This window comes from Erithacus rubecula (genome assembly GCF_903797595.1).
Source record: "Erithacus rubecula genome assembly, chromosome: 2".
Taxonomy (NCBI): domain Eukaryota; kingdom Metazoa; phylum Chordata; class Aves; order Passeriformes; family Muscicapidae; genus Erithacus; species Erithacus rubecula.
In genome coordinates this window covers 23301604-23326501 of record NC_136685.1, presented here as the reverse complement: position 1 = coordinate 23326501, position 24898 = coordinate 23301604, and the positions used below count along the sequence as shown (strand labels likewise).

The following is a 24898-nucleotide window of genomic DNA, read 5'->3' as shown; positions in this document are numbered from 1 at the left end:
AGATGGTATCACATGCTGGTGAGAGAGAAGTGATTCATGCCCATACATTGATGGAAATGAGAGGGAATATCTTGCATTATTTCTTCAACTGGATGAGCTTATTGTCCTTTACAGAATGACAGAGCAGCTGGTGGTGGACTACAGCTATAGATAAATCCTGAACAAAGCAGAAGACATCAGAGAGCACCATAGACTAGTGCATGGCAAATCACAGTCCACATACACAAAATAATTTTTCAAGACTCCTGAAAAAAGCTACATCTTTTTGCCACTTAAATTCAAATGTTCTTTGTCTGTTTGTTTGCTTGGTGGGTTTGTTTTGTTTATTATTCTTATTTTCTTTCCTGTGTTTTTTAATCAAAACTTGAAAAAAACAGATGTTCATATCAGAAATTGCGTCAACTATTAGTTATCAATTCACATCAAATGTTATTGATAACAGTCAGCTCCACATCAAGCAATTCCAGTCTCCCAGTACTGATAGCTGGACCTTCTAGCTTACACTTTGGTTAGAGTGGGCCTGCCATCAACCTGAGTAAGAAAAATAAAAATGAAACTAACAAAATGAGAAGGTCAATCTTAAATTTTGACTGCTTCCAGAGATTTTAGTAGTATAAATAAGGTCACCTAAGGTATTTTTGGTAAGCATTTCTGATACAGTGATGGACATTTTTCTTCTACCTGAAATCAATTTTTCTGTTGCCTTTTGCTTTCTTTCTCTCTAAGAGAAAGCCCTTCACAGACACAAGAAAGTGGTTTATTTTTTGACTACCTTCATTTTCATTTTACATCTCAATGCCTATCCAAGGGGGCTGCATACCTGCATGGATGTAAAACTCAAAGTCCTAAGTGACAACATGGAGTTTATAAAGAGAGGTTGTACATGGGAATCTGCAAAAGTTGCAAGAGCAAGTCAAGAGAGCCAGTGACTTACCTGGCGACACCACAGCTTTCGGAATATTTGCAGATAGGCCAACACCATAAGACACAGTGGTGCCATGTATGTCACCAGAAAAAAGCACATGTGATACATTTTGGGGTAAACCTCAGCTGGAAAGAGAATTCAAATAGGAAAAGTGCATTTAAACATACATACATTTCAAAATCACCTTTATAAAAATTGTTCATACAGATATGCATGTATTTTTCAACATAACAGGAAGATGTAACAAATAATATTATGGTCAAGATTGCTTTGTTAATCACTTCTAGATACATTCTATTAGAAACATGCTTTTTATCTCAAGGATCTCCTATATCACAGTACTGATTTCTTATCATATTATTACTTTACCTATGCAGCCTTAAGTTTTGCTTTTTGTTAAAACAGTGATGGATTAATTTGTTATCTTAAAACAAAACGCTATCTAAAAGTGAAACATTGCCTTATCTAAAAATAGCTAAGTAATAATCCTCATCCTTCACATATTGAAAAGTTGTGTAATTGTCTTTGGTTTTAATTCTGCAAAGGCTACTATGTGTCCCTGAGTAAACTGCACAATCCTTCATCTATAAAGACTGCACCTGGAAACCACAGCACATAGGACACAGATGGGAGGAGAGACACAGCTCATAAATCACTCTTTGATGGCAGAACACATGTGATTAAGACTCAGTAATTAATTACTATGATTACATTTTAAAAATAGAATCAATACATTCAAGTGCTTTAATCTAGGTAATCTCCAAGATGGTTTTTGACTCAGCTTTAACAATAATGAGTTTGGTACTGTTGTGTTCTAGTTTCCCATATATCTTTTTTAAAAAGACAACTAATGAAAGTTATTTGCTCAGAGAAAACATCTTAAAAGTGTTGTAAGTGTATTGAGTTTTAAGAATGCTGCATCTTAATTTCCATCAGTAGTTTGTATCAGAATATGCAGTGCTTGAAAACTTGTCTTCTCTTTTGTAATGTTAAATGTAGTTTGCTGTTACTGATTATTGCTATTAATTACAACTTAACATCTATGGCTGGCCTCAGAAAAGGAATGAACAGTTTGAAGAGTAAGAACACATAGCAGAAGAGAAACTGCACCCCATGAACCATTGAACTGCAAGGTAATCCTAAACATTGTATCTTAGATAGAGAAAAGAAGGAATGTTTATGTCAATTTCCAGAATTTCCAAATGTTCCAGGATTATAAGATCTACAAGTGGAATTCTGTATTGATTGGTGTTTTAATTAAAGAAAAAAAAATTAAAAAAAAAAGAAAGAGAAAGAAAATAAAAGAATTGCATGATTGCATGAGATCAAAACTTCAGTGTATCCAAATTATTTTCTGCCTGCTAAAATGACTGATACTGTGGACCCTATCAAAGAAGGGCATTCCAGGAGAATCTCAGACAAAGATATACAAAGACTTGCCCCATTACTCTCATAGCAGGGGGGAGAACACTGTCATGTAAATTCCAGGCTCACTCTAAAATGCAGACTCGAGTAACTCACACTTGTCATTGCACCTGAAAGCACCAGCTGGCTCACCAGACAGAAAACCTTCAGTAACAAGGAGATGGAAACCTGCTGCAGCAAACTGCAGCCAAGGTTCATTCCCAGCAAAGGTAATAGAGATGCTGCCACTGACATTTGATAGTTTTGACGGATCGGGGTTTGAAAAAATTCAGATGAGTAGTATTTGACTTCTTTCTTGCTCTAAGATCCTGTGGCAAAAAAGCTTACCAACTCCTAACCAGCAGCTGCAGCTCCTAACTCTTGTCAATGTTCCTGGGGGAGCCAGACCATTTGGGGCAGGTTTTTCATAACTGGCATTAACTTGAGATTGTCAATCAACATGTAATCTCAAACTTGCTTCTGCATTCCAGAAAAAGCAGCCTCACAGCAGTCCTGCTAGCCAGGGAAGTACTGACATGCATGCTTCACAGGTGGAGAGATGAAGGAGAAACTGGAGGAATGTGGCTTACTGGGATCACAGGAGGTCAGAATTGAAAGTACTCAGGAGGAGGTGCCACCTGCCTCATCAGTGCTCTGCCGGCAGCTGGGCCCCTTTCAGGTAAAGGACTGTACATATTTAAAAGGCCATCTGGAGTTTATGACTTCCAATTTAGCATTCCAAGTAAAGTAAAACATTAAAGGAGCCTAGCTATCTACAAAGAACTGAGGACCAGGTTGGAGGAAGATCCTAACACTTGCCTTTGAAGTTTAGCCACCTGGAAAGTGCCAGCTGCTAAACATCAAAGGAAACCTGTCCCTCCTCCACCCAGGGCAAAGCCCTTTGCAGAACTTTTCGCTAAGAAGCATGACTCTGTTTAGCTTCTCAAGCCAAAGAAAAGCTTTAAAGCTGTTTGACAATTCCAGCAGCAAGGAGGAGGAGGGCTGGATAAGCATACTATTCATTTATCAAGTAAGTGCATTCCAGGCTCCTTGAATGCAAACATCAATCAGTCTGTGCTCCTGCCTGACTGGGATGGCTGAAACTCTTAGTGCCAAGCAGAAAAGGAGAAAAGTTCTTGCCTTCTATGGTCGTGCAATGGACTTCAGGACAGGGGGGATTGTTCTTAGCTGGAGTAACCACCTCTTTAAGAATAAAACAATGACTCTCATGCCTCTGGCTACTATTCCATTGAAGAGAGAGAATAAAACATAAAGCACACAGGTGGTCATGGGGGTTGGACTAGGTTCAGATCAGCATTCCTACTCAGCTTCATTCATACACTGTAATTACCCCACCCAATAAAGGATCACTCTGTTAAAACAAGCTTTCATCTGTCTACTGCAGGGGTTATTGAGCACATTTAAAAATTTTCTAAAGCTTCCCTCTCTACATGGTCTTCCAGTCCCAGCCTGAAATTGGTAGATTGAAACTAAAGTTTTGCCAAAATTTTACTATATTTACATAAATACATATATATATATACATGTATACATATATATTTGTAATCAGACTGAAATAAACAGACTTAAAATGTTATTATATGTCTAGCAAATGAAATAGTCCCTTTAGCCATAGTGCTTAACAAAATTGCTACTCCTGATAGCTTCCTTAAGAACAGAGAAAAATAGGACTATCAAGTTTTTTGAGCATCAGTAGAGTTCCTGGGTTCCCTACTCTCAGGAAAACACCTATGAGGTTTTACCAACATAGAGAAGCAATGCAACTAAAAGTGTATATTTTAAAAATAAGACGTGGTAATTAAGGATGTTAAGAAGTGGATGCCCATAGCACAAAAAATCAACCATATAATGCAGTGCTTCCAAAACTGAGTTTCTATGTCAGAGTACTTATTAGCTAATACTAAATTACATCTTGAAACCTAATATATTGTGCTTGAGTTATCAATTTACAATAATATCCAGCTTACTTTTAGTATTAGAAATATTCTGACTTCCTTCTGCATTAAAATATTCCATGAGTTTTTCATTAAATTCTGAACACTTTGATAAACAGAATGTATAAAGCTTCTTGGAGTACTGCAATTTCCAGCTATTTGTTGTCCAGAATTAACACAATGTGGTTTTGTACTATTGTATGAATAGTCTAAGAGGAAATGGAACACAAAGTCTTCCCTTTGTTTCCATTCAACCACACAGTTTTGGGAAAGGATTATCTCCATATTCTTTTTATCATTGCAAAGGGCTTGGCTAATGCACTTTGGCCAACACTCTCTTCTTGAACAGCTCTAAGACAATATACTTAGCTGAGTTGGACACATGGTGAACTCATTTTAATATACATTTATTTTATTTTGGCACTTTATCATCAAATTCAGCACAGCAATTACAGACTATTATAGAACTTTGGCCAATTCTGGCTCCTTAAGTGAGCCTGCTTAGGTCACAAGTTGGATCCTTCTGCATTCCCAAATAAAATATTGTTATTAGACAGTACTCAAGATGAAAAACCCTCAGCCTAGAATTGGCAATGAATTTTACATTCAGGAATGCCAGAAGCAATTATAAAGAAATTGAGCCCTGTTTTAGGCTGAACTATTGCTCCATTTGCAGCCACTGGCAGCTTTCCAACAGCATGCTCAAATGTTATTAGTCAGGGTGGCGACTGTTTGTTCACCATTAAGGACACAAGTGTCACAGTGCTGCTCAGACCTTCCCTCCAGACACTCATCAGACTTTATGGTCTCCAGCAGCTGGTCCTAAGCCTGTGTAGGGTGCAGTGTTGTCTCCTGCTTTGGTATCTCTGACATCTTCCTGGACATGGCTTCCAGTTCCTCTTCCATAGCACCTCATGTTCCAATGGCCCTGGGGTCCCAGAACTACAACAGACTTCCAAAACACTTTGGGAAATATTGTTAAGCATCCTCTTTTTGCAGTCCAAATCTTTAATATTCACAATTTAACATCCTTGGAACATATGATGTACAGGATACTCTGCAAAGATTTTATCAGATGTACTGTAATTTTAGACAGCATTAATTGTATGCAGTTCTAAACAAAGCAATAAGCATCCAAATACAACCCCTTTCTCTAAACTGACTCTCCTACAGGACTTTCTTAGGGTCTCTTGAGTGTGTGCAACATTTGCATCTCCACTTTCACTTTTCAAATATGTTATTTGTAGCAGTATGAATTTCTTTCTCCTTCAACATCCTCCTAGTTAGCTCTTTGCTTGACCCTCTGTATTTGCATAGTCAAAAAAGGCAAAACAAAATCAAACAAAACTGTAACTATTTTCTTTTAAAATATTAGCTTTTTATTTCTTCTTCCAGCTTTAAGGCTCACCACTCTTTTCAAACCACTGCTTTGTTACCCTTTTCTTTTGTTCTTCTTTTTGGGGGCCTTTGTGATTTCAAACCCTATTTTTCAGTATAAAAACTGCATATTCTATGCTTTGATCTAACTCAGAGTCCTTAGACATTTTCAACAGAATGGAAATTATTTTTTAATGATGCTCTATTCTCTATAGTCTGAAAGGGATGCATATATATATATGTATTATACTCATTGATAAAATATAGTTAACTCTACTTTTACCAAGCAATTCAATGATTTTGAGAAATCTGCTTCTTGTAATTTAATGCATATAAAGATTCTTCTTTCAAATTACTATGATAAGCTATTATTAGAATATGGAGGTTTTTTTAAGGATATCTGAAATGCACCATCAGAATAACTAGCAATGATGGTGCATTGCCATTCAAAGAATTAGTCATTAAAAAGGCAGCAAGATAAAAATAGGGATTTTATCTTTCAGTGAAGTGAAAATCTTCCCATTTCAGAAAACTTTTTAGTATAAAATTATTATTTTCATGCTCAATATAAATAATAATTTAAAATTTTTGAAGTGTTTGCACACCCTTTCTGAAGCTAGACACAAAAAAATTGATTCTATAATTGATTCTATACACGAATCCTTGCCTTTATTATAATCCCCTATATCTCTCCAAGCATCCAAGTGAAGGCTCACATCCTAACCTGAGGACCAATAGATTTAAATTTAGACAAATACACTCCATAGGAGTAGAGTCTTGCAAGCAGCACATGGGAGTTTGGGTTAGCTGTTTCTTGTTGGGTTTTATTTTGTATGGTGGCTGCTTCACCTCAGGCTGCAACTAGTTCAGCACAACTGAACAAAAGGCACTCTTTAAAATAGTTCTAAGCCTACTACAGACTCTGTAGCTCAAAAGCAACACTTTCCCATTGGAAATCAAAAAGTGGCCAATAAGGATCTGGAAATTCTGAGATTGCATTCCCTGATGACTTCCTAATTAATTAATCACATTGTTTTCTGGGATGAGATTAAAAGAATCTGTGCTGCAGAGTTAACCCTGAAGTGATGAGGGCATGAATAATTGGTGCTGTGCCAAAATGAGCAGACAAAAATTGTACCTGGAATGAATGCTGTGAGAGAAAACAGTCACATGACTACTGCAGTACCCTGCAGCAGGAGAGATATTTTCACATTTTTCACAGATGAAGAAAGAACACTACAAGTAAAGAGCAGATTTTTCCTCTCCAATGAAACACCAAGTACAGTACTCACAACTTTTAACAGAGGCTTTCTCTCAGCTACAAACTTAGAGCACACCTTTGTCAGCAACAAGTACCAGTGGCCACCTCTGCCCCCCTGCCGTGTCCCAGAGGACTGACTGGGATGAAGGAGCCAAAAACAGGGAATGCAATACCCAGTGTCTTCTCATTAATCCTCTAGTGGCTCTGTGAAAGCCACTGGCAGGGAAGGAACTTACAGTAGAGCACATGGAAGAGCCTTCAGCAGTTCAGGTTGTTTAGATTAATCTATCATGATAATTAAGTACAGGTGATTCTGTTGTATTTTATCATAATTGTTCACAGGACTGGAATCATCTTCTACAGAGACAGCTCTGAGAGAATATCTGGTTGTGTTTTAGCCGGACTCAAGGCTTTTAAACAGGCACCTTTTTGTTACATGTTTTGGCAAACTTGGCTTTATTCTCCTGAGTGTGAATAATGGTATTACTGATGGCCATTATATGCAGTGTCAGAGTCACAGCATGTAACTCATGCACTCTGTTAGCACTGGAGGTCTGCCAAGGCCCACCAGAGTTGAGCCCTCACCATTGGGGTGGGTGGCTCACACCACTCACTGTGAATGGAGACTAAATAGAAGCAGTTACTCCCTGGAAATCCTTGCTGCTTCTTACAGCTTCATTCAGATACAGAACATCTTAGATTCAAATCTGGAAGGGCAGGGTTACTTCTTGTATAGACTAGTTTGTAACTGATTACTTCCACAAAGTTATTTCAGTGATTTTGTCCATGACAAATTTCAAATTTTAGATTAACTCACTGCCCTATATAGATGACTTCTCTGTGAATTCTACAATGACATGTATTTTGAATAGAACTCTCAGGAGATACCTATAAACACTTGCCAAATGCCAGCAATTAGCAAAATACCAGGTAAACAGAAAATCTGTTCTTGCATAGCTACTTCTGAAGGCTAAATACTGAAGTCTTTGTAAACCTTCAATGTCCATCAGTCACAGAATTATATAAGCATGAGCATTGAAGGATGGGAACATTTCTACCCTCTGGGAAGCATTAACACGGTCAAGACACTTGTCAGCCTCATTCATTTAAACTTAATTTAAAATGTACTTAAAGCCTCAACAAAACAAAAGAAATACACAGAAATTTCACAGAATTTGAAAAATGACAGTTCCAGGAAAGCTTATATAATCAAGGACATTTTGTGTTCTGTTTATACAACTTGACTTCACATTAACATCTCCTGATATTTTGATTACTTTATTTAACATCTGCTGATATTTTGATTACTTTACAGCAGTACAAACTCAGCTTGTATGGTCAATGACAGACTCACCTCCCCAGTGCTCATCACACACTGTGAACAAGGTGGTTTTATTGGCTAATCCTGGGAACACACTGCTGCACTCCATAACAATAGCCTGAGGAATCATTATGATGCAGGACACAATCCAGATAATTATGATGCTGTTCCTGGCTCGCTTGGCTGTGCTTTTAAACATCAAAGGGTGGCAAATTGCATACCATCGATCCAAAGCAATGCAGCTGAGAGTTAGGACAGACACAGAGACTGAAACTGTCTAAAGAAAATGGAATATTATGTAAATGTAAATGTAAGGCTTTTCCACAGAGTTTCCCAAAAATTATTTATCATACCTTTCCCACAGAGTTTTAAAAAATATTTATATTTTCAACATAGTTAGTTCTTTACCTGCAATTGTTAAATAGACTCCAGAAAAACAGACTCCTTTAAAAACCACTTATTACCAAATTACAATAGATATCCTCATCTGCTGTACTCCTACTAGAATCCACAAGACAATTCACACATTAGGACGCTAACTAAACTAAAAAGGTGTTGCAAAATCAAATTTTGAAATCCAAAATTTAATCAACTGAGAATTTATAAAACTTAATCTGAAAAAAGTTTTTAAAACATTAGACAATTAATTTTATCTTTTTTTTCTCTGTAGAAAAATTTATTTGTTGATTTCTATGTTATGTTAGCATACCAGAGTCATCATTTAGCTTTTTATTTTTACAAGAACAATGAAACTCAGGATATCATTAAAAAGTCCTTGACAACAATCAGCTTATGGCAGACTAAGACATTTTACTGTTTTTTCAGTAAAGGAAATAAGCTATCACTCCAGTTTTATTCTTTCAATTTGTATGATATTCTTTCACTAGAATAGAAGTTTTGAAAAACAAAATTGTGATTTTGATTGTATCAAGTAGAGCTCATAACTGCAGGAGGACTTTGCCTTTGAAAATGTGGCTCTTTGGCCATAGAGATATCTTCTGCAAATATAAATTGTGCTGGAGGCACAGAGCTGATGATCTTCATATAATCTGAGTACTGTTTAGTTCTTCTGAATTTTAATGACTACAAATCCAAGCACTTGTCATTCTACTTTGCCCAGTCAGTTCATTCACACACCTATTCTTAGAAAAGGTATTTGTCAATCATTTTGATGCAAATGATTTCAAAACTAGTTAATTCCATGGGTAAATGAGTAGAAGCAATTTTTGCTTAAGGCTGACAATTTGATCAACTCCCAGTGAACCTGGTTACCTTGACACAAAATCAGTAAACACAACAAAAGCCCATACTGCCCTCAGAAGTTAGATTCTCTGTTCAGGACACTTGTGCAGCTGTTCACATTCACACAGAGAGAATATTAAGGACTTTATTTCTATTTACCGATATTATTATTGCTTTACATCCCTTCAGAATCATTAATAAAGGTCACAAAAAGTAAAGAGCATCAGAAACATGTCCCAAAAATGTATTGCCAAAATTCAACAATCAGATGGATGAAAACCAGTCCTTATTATGCACAATCACATTCAAGTGGAACAGTCTTTCAGGCCTCAGTATATGCTCTGAGATACCTACTCAGTATCAGGCATAGATCATTGGATTAGAAATATTAGGAAGATGCCATTGTCATTTCTGGTTTTCATAACAAGGGTAACGTGTACACAAACAGAAAAATAATACCTGTAAATAGGGAATCACTTTACAGAGGGTCTGCCCAAAGAACCACGTTTCTGTGATGTCCACAACTAAAGTTGCTGGAAGACAAGTAATTGTGACCAGAATGTCAGCCAGAGAAAGGTTCACTATGAAATAGTTGGTAACGGTCCGCATGTGGTGGTTCTTCCACACTGCAAGGCAAACTGAATTTGGAAAGACAAGTTAGTGAGATGGAAATGACTTAGGAAATGCTTTAAGAGGAAAATATTTGACTTTGTGGAATTAAGGAAATTTTGTGTGCTTTGTTTAATACAGAATATCTGAATATGCAGTTCAATGCAAGAACCATGTGTTTTCTTTTAGAATGGAAAAAAGAGAATACATGTAGAGAGATTCTTGATACACAAAGAATAGCTTTCCACAGACTGCAACATGGGAAATAATCCAATATATAAACCATCTTACTTCTCTGCTAGTTAATCTTCACTAACTACTCATAAAACTTCTTTCATTTCTCTTTCAAGCCATTGGCTCTAATCTACAGCAATACACATTTACTCCTCTAAAAGTATATCTGTTTTCTTATGATAGCATGATGCTCAAATCAAATTGCTACAACACAGAATCTTGCAAACTGTACAAATATAATTTTATAAAATATTTTGCTGTATTTAATATAACTATTTTATCTGCAGAGAATCTGTAACAATTTTCTGGGTAACTGTCATACAAATTAAATTAATAAAAGTATTTTTGCTGTATTAAATGTTACATTTTTATGACGATCAAAAGCAGCATGTAGAAGGCACTTTATAAGATGTGCCTTTAAAGCTTGTTTTGTATATTTTATGTCTCTCTTTTTCAAACTTAAGGACTTCTAGAAATGAGGCAAATCAGTCTTCAAAATCATTACACAAATTCATAAGCTTATAAATTAAAAATGCCATAATTAAGTCTGAGAATGTAGCAGAAAAGTCATTCTAAAAATAATTTTTGAAGTCAAACCCTGAGTGACTTGAGCAATCAAAGGCTTTTGAATTATTTAGATTTTTAAATTCATTCACCCAAAGATCTTTTTTAACTGATGCACAATAGTTCTTGTAAAACAAGAATACAATTCATTGTACATCAAAGGGTCTTCCCTGCAAACAATTATTCATCCATCATGCACATCTAGCTGAAGATTCAGTCTCCTAATCTGTCAGGATATAGCACAATGCTTAATTTAGATATATTAAACAGATCAGAGAATGTGAAAAAATTGAGCTAAAAAGGTCCTCAAGAAGTTGCCCAACCTAAAATGGAATCTGTCAGAGTTAAGTCACTCTCTGATAGTCATTCAACTAGATAAAACAGTTGGAAAAAAAAAATACAGACTTTAGGGCACATAAGCTCTTGAGATCAGATGCTTCTTTAGATCCTAAGAAGGATGAAGTGTCTGAAAGTTTCTATCTTCCAGCTTACCAGTTGATCTAATAAACATATTACTTAAGCCCACAAAACTTTTCTTGTCTTCAGAGCAACAGAATTACAGCAAGACTACAACTAAGCAACTGTTGGCAAGTTTACATTTGAAAATGTGTTGTATTTGAAGATACCACACGTCTCTTAAATGTGTTGCACTGTTTAATTATCTACCTTACCAAAAAAAAAAAAATTGTCTCATGCCTAATCTACTCTTATTTTGCTGCTATTTATATAACTTTTTTCTCCTGCACATAGGCAGGAATGAGGAAGAGTTTTTTCTTGCATCAATGTTTCACATATGAAAGGAATTTTTTTACATATTTCCTCAGAACTTCAGACCTCTTTATTTTTTACTCTCAGTCATTTCTAGAACTTCTGCAACCATCTTTGTTGCTGCTCTCTGGACACTTTTAGACTGAATTGAACCTTTCTGGTGAGAGTGCAGTGACCAAAACTGGCAGAATACTCTTTCAGGATCTTACCAGTGCAGTGGCAGGAGCTGAGATCAGTACTTCTTCATGAGGGCTATGTTTAGACACAGACTAGGACACAGACCAAGGGAGAGACTGGTGGCCTTCAGTTTCTCTAAGACCAGGTGATTTGATTAACTATCATCTTAAGATATAGGCTTCCAAGGTTCATCTAAAACCTCTGTTGTGATGCAACATATGTTCTTCATATATTTTAATATGTTGCAGAGATAGCTCTGGATTCTGTAGCTTATAATTTAATTTTTTCTATACATGAATCATGCTTTCATAAACCTCTCTACAAAGATTTTCACTGTTCTTGCATTGGTTTTGAAGAGGATAAAATATACATTTGTTCTATTGTTTTCTTCCTGAATACAGAACTTCAGGCTTTCTTAGTTTTGTCCTCAGATATCTAAAAGACAAGATTTGAAAATTAAAGGCTTAAAGGAAACATATTGATTGTATCTTCTTCACATTTGGAAGATTTGAAGAACCTACCAAAGTAATTATTTCTATAGCATTGCATGATAACTGCAACATAATTCATCAGAGCTTTATCACTGTCACTCATGCATGGGGTTACCACAGCTACAGTCTGATAGTGCAGAGGCAGCATCCAGGGGAGTAATACATTGCTGCCCCTCTGGAATATTTGCAGTTGGAAATTAAATGCTGTGAAAAAAAATTGCAAAAACCATTTCACTTTCAATAATTTTTAATACTTAAATCTAAAAATTTCATTTTCTTATGGCTGGTTCTTTATCTTAGGTGCCATTCATATTGAAAGTATGGTCCTGGGCAAAAGTTGATATTAAATGGCAATGTGTTTGTGTACTTCTTATTCCTTTTATCAACAGTCAAAAATTAAATAAAAAGTTGTTTAAAAGTTTAGAGTTTGGCCACTTTTTTTCTCATATTATGGTTTCAGCAGTCCTGTGTTCTACCTAATTCAGACAAGTACATCATTTACAGCCATGGATGTCAGTGCCTAAAGATGCAGGGTTTAAAGAGATATGTTTGGTCTTTGACCAGGCCTATTCCCATCCCTGTGCTGGTCCATGTGAAAAAGACCTGAACATAAACATTATTTCTGGTAAAACAAATCCATTAAATTGACAAATATGAGGTCGATCTCACTGGCATCCAGCTGTATCAGAAATCAATTCATAACATTCTGCACATTGAGTTCAAAGCTGTCTATCTATGAGCAAATGAAACCTTGTGATACCCTAGAGATCTAAGAATTACTACCATTTCCATCTCTGACACAAAGAAACTGAAGTGCAGAACAGAAGTTGTTAAAGGCCGAACAATAAATCAGACACAGAAAGAGAAACTTGGACTCCTAATTCCCTGCTGTGTACTAAACCTTCCAGATCACACTGGCTTCACACAGATGGAATGTAGATGAACTTCAGTGTTTCCTGTTTCTTAGAGTAACATAAAAGACTGTGTCTCTTGCTCTCATGGTGTAGCAGTGTTCAGGAAAGCCAAGGTACAGAAACTACCCCTCAAATTCATTGAATTCGAATCCATGGGGGTAGGCACCTGGAAGGTGAAAAAGGTCAATATGCTGCAAGCACAGAAATGCAAGATAATTTGTTACTTTATATTTTTCTGCTTGTGCTTGTCTGTTTTCCCTTTTGACCTCTTCTCCTCAGTGTAAAACATTTCCCACCTTTTTAATGTCACATAGTAGTACAAGCACCTTAATCAGCTTTATGTTTACATAAATATTTAAATGATACCATAATAATTAAATATCCCAGAAACACATTTCATGAATGTATTAAAAAAAACAAAACAAAACAAAACAAAACAAAAAAAAAAAAAAAAAACAAAGAGAGATTGTGAAAAAAAGCCTCTGAAGTATTTTAAAACCAAGTCAGCTTTCTCTGCCCTCATTGCCCTCTGCTGTTTGCAGTACTGTTTTCAACCTGCCACAAGCATTGGTAATGTTTCTTTTCAGGGCAAGGTTAAAAAGCTGTGAGGATCTGCTACGAGTTATTTGAATAGGACAGAATTATAAAAAGTAATAAATAAGTCCTAAATGACCTAAAGTTAGTTCAATACATTCCTTCCAGGCTCGCTCTTTCTGAGTTTACTACAGTCCAAGGTTACTCAGTAGTCTTGGACAATAGCTTCATTGATAGTGTTCTAGCAGCTCATCAAGAGAGGTTCTCTAGCCTCTGCTCAAAACCTGCTGTTTTATAGGCATGAAAAATAGTTTGACTATGCCATTGAATACTGTGAAGCTAGTTAAGTGTCAGAACAAAAGAATTTCATCTACTCTCCACTTGCACTCCTTTAATTATACATTTTCATCTCAGGCAGTTTTACAGAGGCACTCAGCTGACACAGGAACACTCAAGTAGCACACTAGGGAAAGAGAGTTCCATGGAGTGGAAATGCCATCTGCCTACCCAAACAGAAATAGCAGAGAGCTGTGAATTTTCACTCATCTTGAAGAGGAAAAGAAAGGATAAGAAAGGTAGAAAAGATTCTCAATTGGGAGTGTAGTTTACCAAAAAGTACTTCAAAATCATAAAATAGGAGATGAGGCCAGAAGCAGCCTTCCTAAAAACTTGAGATAGCACAGTGTTAACAGGATGCCCGTTTTGTCGGAGCACAGAAAAATGGCCCAAACTAAATTCTTTAGATCTACATTTAAAAATCGGTGAAATAGTAAAATTAATTTAGTAAAATCTCAATTTAATATTATGTGCAAAGCTTTTATGCAGACTTTGATGTTACTAGCCATGAATGGGACTGAGAAAGTAAGTGGGGGAAGTGGTGTTAACACAGACACTGGAGGAAAGATGATTAGAATAATGAAAAAAAAAAAAGAGAGAAATTTTAAAAAGCAGTCCTGAAATGTGCTTCTGCTCTGCATGATTTTCCCTACTGCTAGTGCTCTAATGGAATCTAATTACCTGTCCAACGTATTGTGTTATTTTCCATATTTCTGCCTTTATTTGACAAAACCAGTCGGAGTTAGAGCTATTCCTGCAAGTGCCAACAGGCAGGCCAGGTTTCACAAGGGGCAGCTGCTTTTCTAATGGCTGTTAGACTGTCCCAGATCCTTCGCCTCACCGGGGGCGCTCCCCTTTTCCTTTTCCAGACTCCAGCAGAGCTTTAAGCGAAGAGCTTGCTGTTCCCACCTATTCCACACAGTGTCACTGAAGGCTCGGAAACCAGAAGAGTCGCCAGGATGAAAGCGTTTGGAAAAATCTGTGGAGGCTCTCGTAAGACAGGAGAGCTCTGTGATAACGAAGCTGGTTTCTGACCCAACCTTCAAACAATGACGATCTGCCATTCCCCAAAAAAGTCTCACAGGAAAGTCCCAACAACGACAAAATGCTAAAAGATTAAAGTCAAAATTTAAGACTGTTTTTAAAGACTGATTGCTGTTAGAAATCAATCAAGAAAGCTTCACCTCACATTCCCGAAGAAAAAAACCTTCTCTGATATGACAACATAGTGAGATTGGTATTTCTTATGTGCAAAATTAGTCCCTGCGGTTTAATGTCCTGGGGCATTTTAATTAGATACTGTAATGGTGTTTAATCAATTAGCACAGCTCATTGTATCTCAAGCTGAATGTGAAAACAATACAAAGGCTCCATCTGGTATAAAGTGCAGCTGCTTGCCTCCTGGAAGATTTATGCTGTCTTGAGCATATTAAACACTGCTGCAGTCCTTCCACTGGTGGACTCCTGGGTCAGCTGTCAATTTGTTTTCTACATGTCAACCCTAAATAATTTCCCTCACACTCCAGAAGTCTTGTCAGCCTCTTATTCAATGGGTCATCTTTCAGTGATGAATAGAAATGTAATTTCCTTAACCAGCAATACCTGACATTTTCATATATAAAGGAATGACTTTATCACTTATCTAATTTTGGATGAATAATAAATCCCATATGGAAGTAAACAAGGAATTATCATTTTTCATACAAAACTACAAAGATTTTATTTTTCTTTGGTAATTCAGTCTCACAACTCTTTGACTGAAATATCATAATATAGTCATGCTGAAGTTATTTGGAACTGGTGCTGTGATTATAAGACCTGGTAATCAGCATCTCCAAATACATTAGGCAGAAAGCTTCTAAAAAACTCTACTCTTTCACACTATTTTACAACCAGTGACAAAAAAACGTGATAAATAGTTTTGAATTACACATTGTTTATTCTCTGTCTCATAACCCACCCACTCCTCACAATTATTTGGTTCTTCATATGGCATTCTTCCTCTTGTTCTCTTTTGGTGATATTACCTGCTGCAAATCAAGATCTGAGTGGTGCGTGTCAAGGAACACAATCATGGAAGGCTGAAAGGATAATATCTAAGCAGATGTACCACCAAAGGGAATTCTGGAGAGCTAGAGCCTGTGTGAAAACACTGAATGTATACTGCTGGAAGGAAAAACGCTGTCATTAAAACTATCTTCGTTATGAATGACTCCTGATTAAGGATTCTTCTGCTTTGACTTAAAAGTCTAAAAATTAGGTGTCTAAGACTAAGCTTATTTTATTTAAGGAAGGCTTCTCATGAGTCTTTCAGTAATTTCATTGATGATCTTGATTAAGGGGAAAGAAGCACTTTAAATAGTAGAAAATATGTAATTAGGGGTTTTTGAAACCAGTAATTAGAACTAAAGGTCTAAACCAAAGCAATATCTTCTGTGAATAGGGAGATATCTAATCCTTAGGCTGTCCATCTCTTACCCACTATTAAGTTCTAAACTCCCATATTACTTCATTTTTACATAACTAATCTTATCTGAAAGAAAGGGGATGAACATGAGACCAGGCTTAAAATGAAAAGTAATAGAAAGAATAATAGAAAGAAAATACACTGTTTTATACAATTCTTATTATAAAGGAAATACTGAAAAAAATACTTGAAACCTGTATCTGGTAACAATGCCTGGCAGATGAGAACTGTCCTTGAACATGTGATGTGACAGCTGAAAAGACAGCCAATACTCTGAGCAAAGGAAGTACATGGCCTGCCAGTGAGGCAACAGCTCCTCATCAACAGGAAACACCAAATATATTCAAACGTGTGAAGAAACTCTTAGAAACATGACAAAAGGAGCAGATGTCTGGGTCAGGCTCCCTCGTATAAACAAGTGTGTATGTTAGGTTCCATCACACAGGGAAACTGTAAAAAATGTGGTTGAATAACACAGAACACTTGAAATTCCAAAGTATTTTGTTGAATATCAGTTTCACTGGAATGGACTAATGGGGAAAAAAAGACATTGAGGATCTACATAAATATAACAGATGACAACAATTAGTTTGCTTGCAGCAATATGTTTTCTGAGGTTTTCTACCTACCATGTGTTCTATTGTACCAAAGGTTTTAAACAGACTTAAGAGCTGTGGGTCGTGGGTTACTCATATGCCCCAGAACGCTTCTACATCTTAAACACTGGCTTATCAAGGAATTAGAGAAGAAAACAAGAACTGAATTCTGTGTACTGGGAGCTTATGTCTATGGATCACAACTGGGAGTAATAGCACTACCATCTAATTGGCACTGGATTAATTTCCTAAATTGGCCACATTATATAATCTTAGGCAATTAAGAGTCTAATGGAAATGGGAGTTATTAGCAGAAAATCAGCTATGCTATAAAAACAGACTGCCCAAAATGCCTGGTTTGGTCAGCTCTGGAGGAAGAGAAAGGTTCCACCAGAGTGTTTTCCTAATCTAACTGTATTGACTAAGACAGACAGATGGTTTAAAGTATCCACCTCCCAAATCATTATCAGTATTGGCAAACCCAGTCATCTCTGCAGAGCTGGCTATAATGATTGATTAGATGTTTAATAATAATAACAATTCATTTTATTACAAAGAAAGCCCACAAAATCTTTATCCACACTTCTTATCACAGGTGGAAGAGTCAGAAATTTAGATGTCATACTGCATATGACACTGTTGAAAAGATTTCACACTTTGCTGATTCAATTTAAAGCAGCGTGACATTAAAATGTTGTGTTTCACAGCTGAAATGCTGTGCAACTTTGAAAAAATATGCTTCAAAAAGCATCTATAAGTCATTGCAACATGAGTTGCACTAGGAAAAACCTTTCCATGTCCATGTCTTTTTCTAATGGAGATGTAAGACTCAGTGCCTTTTCTGCAGGATATACAAAGAAAATACAGTTCACTATGCTAGTGGCATGTTCCATCAAATATCTTGCATATAGCACAACTTCTGAATCTGTATCTTGGATCCTCATTGTCAATCTAATATTCCACAAACTGGCTAAAATCCTTGCAGTCCTACTGTGCTAAGATCCAGGAGACAGAGCACAGTTCTGTCAGAGGTGAGTGCACCCTCTGGCTCTGCAACCTCTGCCCCCTGTCCAGGAGCCAGCTGTCCATGCTGGAGGCCAGCTTTGATATGGGGCAGCATGTAAGCTGGTAAGGCTTCTGGGAACACAGCTTCTGGAGTTTTGGAGTACTCTTTTGAGAGTCAGCCTTGTGCTCCAGAACTGCATTTAAGCTCAGGGTCTCACACTAGGCTTGGGCAATGACCAGGTTGCAAGTAAGCTTTTGCCTTGCTGAATTTGATTGTAAAACTCATCCACTGACTTGATTTTCTGGCTTAACCTCAGACCTGTTTCAGCACTACAGATTCGTGTGGTGATTGCTGGGAGGTGACTGAAACCTGGTAAACATCTTCAGACCTACCAAGCTCTCAGACACTGTGTGACTGTGTTGGTGAGTACACTGCCCTGTGAGTCTCGCTGCTGCCCTCAGCTCCTGGCACCCCTTCCCCTGGGGAACAGTCCCTCATAGTTCTTCTCTGACACATTCCACTTGTGAGACAGGCAGTAACTCAGCTGCTTATGTCCAAGAAAACAAAGAAGACATGCAACACAAAAAAATAAACTATGCTCTATAAAAAAAATAACCCATCCTGAACCCTTCAATACTTTTTTCTTTTCAAAAACAGTGAGTAATCCCTAGATTATGCAAACAGCTGTGTACTTCAATTGATACTTGAACTCTTACATAAATTGAGCTTACACTTTATCTTAGGTAGAAAAAAAAAAATACATATTGTCTCATTTCCTATGTGCTGCCTTCTTAACAATGATAAAGCAATTCTAGCTTTTATTTATCCAACAGCTAAAGGTGACTCTCATGCTGATATTACAAAGTCCTTTCAGTATCAGATTCCCCAAGTGATCTTAAAAAATGTAATAATTTATTTATTAAATGTAATTAAATGAAATATGCCTCACCTACAGCAATGAAATAGGATTCATGAAGATCATTTAAGAGAATACATGACTCATCCAATTCTATCAACATAGACATGTAAGCCTAGACCTCAGTATTCACTGGATATCTTTAAAATTATAACAGAGCAGCATTTGAGAGAGCTGCCTATTCATAGGCATCGGGCAGGACTCTGGTATTAGAGCCATACACTGATTTTTTTTCTGCTCCAGCCCTAGAAAAATCAAATGGAGACTGTTGAACTCTATGAGTCAGACTATGAACTCTTTGAAGAAAGGAGCATAGTTGGGTTCTTACAGATCTCAGCAAAACTGGCAGTTACTGTAAAACAGATAATAAATAATACATCTATCCAGAGAAGGGTAAGTCTCTCACAATCTCCTTCTGAGTTGGAATGAAAAGCAAATATCACAAAACTGTGTGAGAAATAAAGTTTCTGAGAGCGCTCACTGATGTATTGCATGGTCTCTTACCCTTGGAAGCCAGCAGTGTTGAGGACTTTCAAGCTGGGCAGTGGCAGACTGTGTGTGCTAAAGATTTCAGCTCCTGCCAGCTCTGGGCAAGCCTGCCAAGAGGCCCTGCAGCCCAGCTGGTGGGATGCCAGGAGATTGCTAGTTTGCCTTCAGTCTTTGATCAAACCAAGTCATCTCTGCTGTACACTTTAATTTTGATGAATACATATTCCCTTAGAGAAACCATTTCATTAGAAAAATCCTGACCCATGTGAATGAATAGCTTCAACAAGGGTAATTTGCATTCTTCATATGGATACACAGTTAAATATATGTAGTTGTACAGTACCTTTCAATCTCTTGCAGTCTTATTCCAGTTATTAACTGCAACTGATCAGCATGGAATAGCATCAGTAACCAGAGACCTCCAGACATCCTAAAAATACATTTTTTCTTTACTTATCTAGTTTCCTATTTTTAAGCAGTGTTTTTAATTACATGCTTCAAAATAAAGAACATAGTCTTTATAGTCAACATACATTCTACATTTAGAAGTCCTATGTTTTGCACTAGAGGTGCAAAGAAATTGCAAGAGTTTCATTGCTCTGCAAACTTTGGGTCTTATTTGCAAAACAGAAAGTCCTTGCCCTCTACACTTGTTCTGTTTCTAGTGATAAATAGAGACCAAGTGAAGAAGAAAATAGGATAAATCATCATACTGATATTGCCATCCAGATTTCAGATTCCCTGAGTGTTCATGTAAATATGTCATAAAATCATCTGTCATTAAAATCTGTTTCTTTACCTTGGTTTGCACTGAAGTACCTGGTGACCAGCCAATCCAAGCATACAAGAGAATCATTGACATGAAGCACTTTGTGTGCAATACTGAAACCTGCACTCAGATACAGAGACTTGCTAATGTTTTTCACTTTAGCTGGTCTGTGCAGCAGCTTGGACAGTCTGTGACAACTCTCTAATTAAATTGAAAGCTAAATAGCAATGCAGACCTTGTTTAAATGCTATTATTAGTGGAATTCCTGCTGTGTATCTCACTCAAGAACCCAATAGATGTCAATCAAAGCTTGAGCTTCTGATTCTACCCTTGGCTGTTAATTAATTGTCAGAATGGTTCAATCCAGTTTATTACTAATATCTAAGGGATGTGCTGTTCTTCTGCTTGCACAGGTACAATTTCTGGGACACTACTTATCCCATGTGAGTGCACAAACCAAAATAAGAAGCAGAAATGCAATTTTCAGCACCACATATGGAAAGGGAGGGTTTTTCCCGGTTGCTCAAGTGTTATTTGAATAGGACATGTTAAAAATAGAATCAAAGCATTTGACTCTTCTGCAACACTGGGCAAACATAAGCAAAGAAAGGCAATGCATCATTAAGGATGATACTATAAAGCACTAGCAGTCACTAAAACTCTCCTCAGAAGCATTCCTGCTCTTCTTTGAGAAGGTCCATGACTAAATCCCAGATTAACCTTGAATATGTATTTATCAAGCAGAAGAACTCAGCTTTTCAGAGTCATCAACATCAACATGTGCTGTAGTAGAACATCAACTCTTCTACATCAGATTTCACTGGTCATAAAAAAGTCAAAAATGTCTTTGTAAAGAGCATTAGATCACATCCATTTCTCTCCTCAGAATCACATGAGCGTGCAATCAGTGCAGTGTGAGCTTTCCTGAATAAAGATGAGACAGTATTCAGCTACCAAGCACCTGCAGGCACCACAAACAATTCACCCATAAACAGAACCAGCAATATGGAGCAAACAGCTTGAGGATGATCACAGAGTCATTTAGGTTGGAAAAGACCTTTAAGATAATTGAGTAGATAAATGTAAAGATGAATTATCTATTGTAAGATTTACTGCGATTTAGAGGAGTGGATAGAAAGGTGCTCAGGTACTTCTCTGTCCATTTTAAGACAGAGATTTGCTACTATGTACTAAAGCTTGGAGAGAGAGATTTCAGAGGACAAAAAGTGGACATTCTATCCAGTAAAAGAAACGGTGAGTGGACAGCCAGATGCCAGTTTCCATCCAAAGCAAAGAGTTCATACACACAAATGTGAGGAAAGAACATCTGCACATCTGCATAGAGACTAAAGCTTTTCTCCTCGTGGCTTCAGAGGGGAAAAGTGTAAATAGTGCAAAAGCTCCTCCAGCTGAAGATTTGACCTTGAGTCTCTACTGGTGAGAGGACAGCTTGTCTACAGTATCGGTGGAGGTAAGCACAGGTGGTTCTCCTAAAATAGTCTGTGCTCAAAATCAGACAGAAAGACAGCTTTTATCCTAGTTTAAAAATAAAGCCTCTGACAGGGCTGTTATCTTCACACTGTCCATCAAGCTGGCTGCCGAGCAATGGACTGAGCAAACGTGTGCACAGGCACTTAGCACAATGCTACAGAATTACTAAAAAAAAATAGCGCATCATCAGTCCGCTGAACTTTTTAAAAATGCCTTTAAAAATATTGCCTTTGGCTGCAGCCTCATTTGCATCTCACTTCGGGAAGCCTGTAGAGTTTGCACTGACAGCCCTGACACGCACAATTCCTCCAGAAAAACATGAATGAAAGGCCCGTATGGCGGGGCGGGGCCCAGCGCGCTCCGTTCGGAGCAGTGCCATAGGGATGGACACCGGGAATGCCAATGGCCATGGCCGCAGCCCGGGGAGTCCTCCCGGCGGAGCCGGCTCCCGGCGGCCGCCAAGCCCATTCATAAACGCGGAACTGCTGGGGAGCAGCGCCTGCTCCGTCCCCGGACACCGCAGCCCGGGACGGGGCACGGCCGCCTTGGGATGGGGGCACGGAAGCCCTTGGGAATTGGGGGCACGGCCGCCCTTGGGAGTCGGGGGCACGGCCGCCCTTGGGAGCTGGGGGCACGGCCGCCTTGGGATGGGGGCACGGCCGCCCTTGGGATGGGGGCACGGCCGCCCTTGGGAATTGGGGGCACGGCCGCCCTTGGGAGTCGGGGGCACGGCCGCCCTTGGGAGTTGGGGGCACGGCCGCCCTTGGGAGCTGGGGGCACGGCCGCCCCGGGCGGGTGTGTGCACAGGCATGGCCGCGCTCCCCCGCACCAGCACAGGCACCTGTTCCCACAGCCCGGCGAGAGCCCCCACTGTGGGCTCGGGGGAGCGATGGGGGGCAGCGGGCGGGCTGCCGACAGCACAGGCACACTCCAGCGCCCCCACCGCTCCCGCGGTGCCCCCGCCGCCTCCTTCAAGGATGAATGGAAGCGGGAGGAGGCGGGCTCCAGGGAGGCCCCGCCCCGCCTCGCTGCCTCAATGAGCGCCCGGGAGCCGCCGCCTCGCCTCCGCCCCGCGGCCCCGCTCCGCTCCCGCCGGGAAGGAGCCGCGCGTTCCGCGCCCGCCGCCCCTGAGGGCACAGCGCCGGCTGCCGCCTCGGCCGGGCGCCGTCCCGGCCCCGCGCCCCGTCTCTGTCTCTGTCCTGGAGAATCACCCCAATACCCCGGGGCCGCGCCGGGCTGCGTAAGGGAGCAGCACCCTTCCGAGCGGACGGAAGGCGCAGCCGCCGCCGTGCGGGAGGGTTCAGCACCTCGGCCCGGGGACAGGGCCGGGAGCCGGCCGGAGCCGCGGCTCTGTGCCGCCGTGCCCGGCGCTGGAGCGAGCGGCGCCGCCGCCCCGGCCCGCGCAGGGGGAGCGGATTTTACCGCCCCATCCGCGCAGCCTGAACTTTCCCCCTCGGCTGGGGACTGCCGCCTTTCCAGAGGGGTGTGCCAAACCCGCCCCGGTTTCCAGCCACCCTCCGTGCAAAACCCATCTCGGGGAGGGAGAACGGGAAGTTTTGGGGAGCTCGACTCACCCAAGACGTTCCCGACGAGAGCCACAATGAAGACGACTATATAGCCGGCGATCAGCGCCCATTCATATTCCTTGGGATGCAAATACTCCTTCCAGAGATATCGCAGGAACTCCTCATCATCGTAGTCGGAGGAAGGGGTTAAAAGAGCCTCCCGCGTTTCGTTTAGTTCCGAGCCACTCGTCCAATTCCTGTACGGAGGGGAACCATCCTCTGGTTGAATCCCGGACATCCCTAGTGGTTGTTCCGGAGGCTGGGGGGAAAAAAACAATAACCCCCAAACCCAGACCCTCTCAGAGCATCCGAGCTTTCTCCCGCCGCTCCATCGAGGCTTGTGGTTGCCAGTGCGAAAAGCGGGGTGTGGGGAGAAAAATGACGCGGGAACTTACGGGAGCCAATGCGGGAACAGGCTGGGGATCCGCGTCGGTCCCCAACCCGCCCTGACGAGCCTTTTCCCCGACCGGGCAAGGGCTGAAGCCTCCCCCGCGGAGGCTGCACCCCCGGCACCGTCGTGGAAAAGGCTGGTCGGGGTAGGTTGCATGCCTCAGGTGCCAGAGTGCGCCCGCCCCCGCTGGAAAAGTCACGTCCGTTTCAGACGATGCCTTTTTTTGTTCCCCAATTCATGTACACGCACCCTTACACCCCCCCGCATCTCTGTATGCCTCCCCCCCTTCCTCCCCCTGCTTCAGCTCATCCCCAGCTCCTCATCTCTACCCCCAGCCCTGCTTCCAGAGTGCCCATTCCTCTCCTCACTCTGCTTCTCCTCGGCTTCTCACCCTCTCTTGCACAAGCACTTCCCTTTAGACCTTTCTGCATTAGATTCCAGATATATTCAAGATATTTTGTGAATTAAGGCTGTGGAAGACTGCGGTGGGAGGAAGCGCAGGGTTAAAGGAGCCATTAGAAAGCAGTGGCTTATGAAGCTGTCTCATTTCTGTGCTGCTTTGAAAGTTAGGCAAAAACGGGAACCCTGTGGGTTTCCCAAGACTGTTGGAAAAATCCCTAAGTGAGCTGAGCAGATAACTGTGAGGTTTCATTGGATTTGAAGATTGTGAGACCTCCCTGTGCCTTGAGTTTAGCATGCATTCACTGCGCTGAGGTTGTTGCAAACATCCAGCTTGGGATCTTGATACAGCAACAGCCCATCAGCTATTCTGAAATGGGCTCAGCTGGCAGAAAGCAGTTCAAGAGAACCCAGAAGTGCTAGTTAAACATTATGATAGGTTTCCTGGCATCTGGTCATTACTTCTTAAAATATTTTCATACTTTGCCAAGTGTACAATCTCTGAAAGAGGAGGGATAGGTCTGGACTTGTCCCTCCATGACTGATAAAATCCCCTCTTATTCAGGCAATCTGTTCACTTCATATCTGAATAATTTAATGAGTCTGATAAAAGCACCATTTCTATTGCGTGGCACAACTAGCTCAGTTGAGCATTTCAGTGCAGGGTCTGCACCTCCATAGAAATGGAGGAAAAATT

General features: G+C 39.8%; 1 protein-coding gene across 1 annotated transcript in view; it reads right to left on the bottom strand.

Moving 5' to 3' along the window:
- The window catches only part of HCRTR2 (hypocretin receptor 2), a gene marked incomplete at its 5' end in the record, with an annotated part of 31840 nt that extends 8191 nt beyond the window's left edge, over positions 1 to 23649 (bottom strand). The window contains 4 exons of the mRNA XM_079326593.1: positions 935 to 1050; positions 8277 to 8520; positions 9945 to 10123; positions 23421 to 23649. Of these exons, the coding sequence (XP_079182719.1) occupies positions 935 to 1050; positions 8277 to 8520; positions 9945 to 10123; positions 23421 to 23649 (768 nt within the window). The remainder of the gene's footprint in view (positions 1 to 934; positions 1051 to 8276; positions 8521 to 9944; positions 10124 to 23420) is intronic.
- Between the last annotated feature and the right edge of the window lie 1249 nt (positions 23650 to 24898).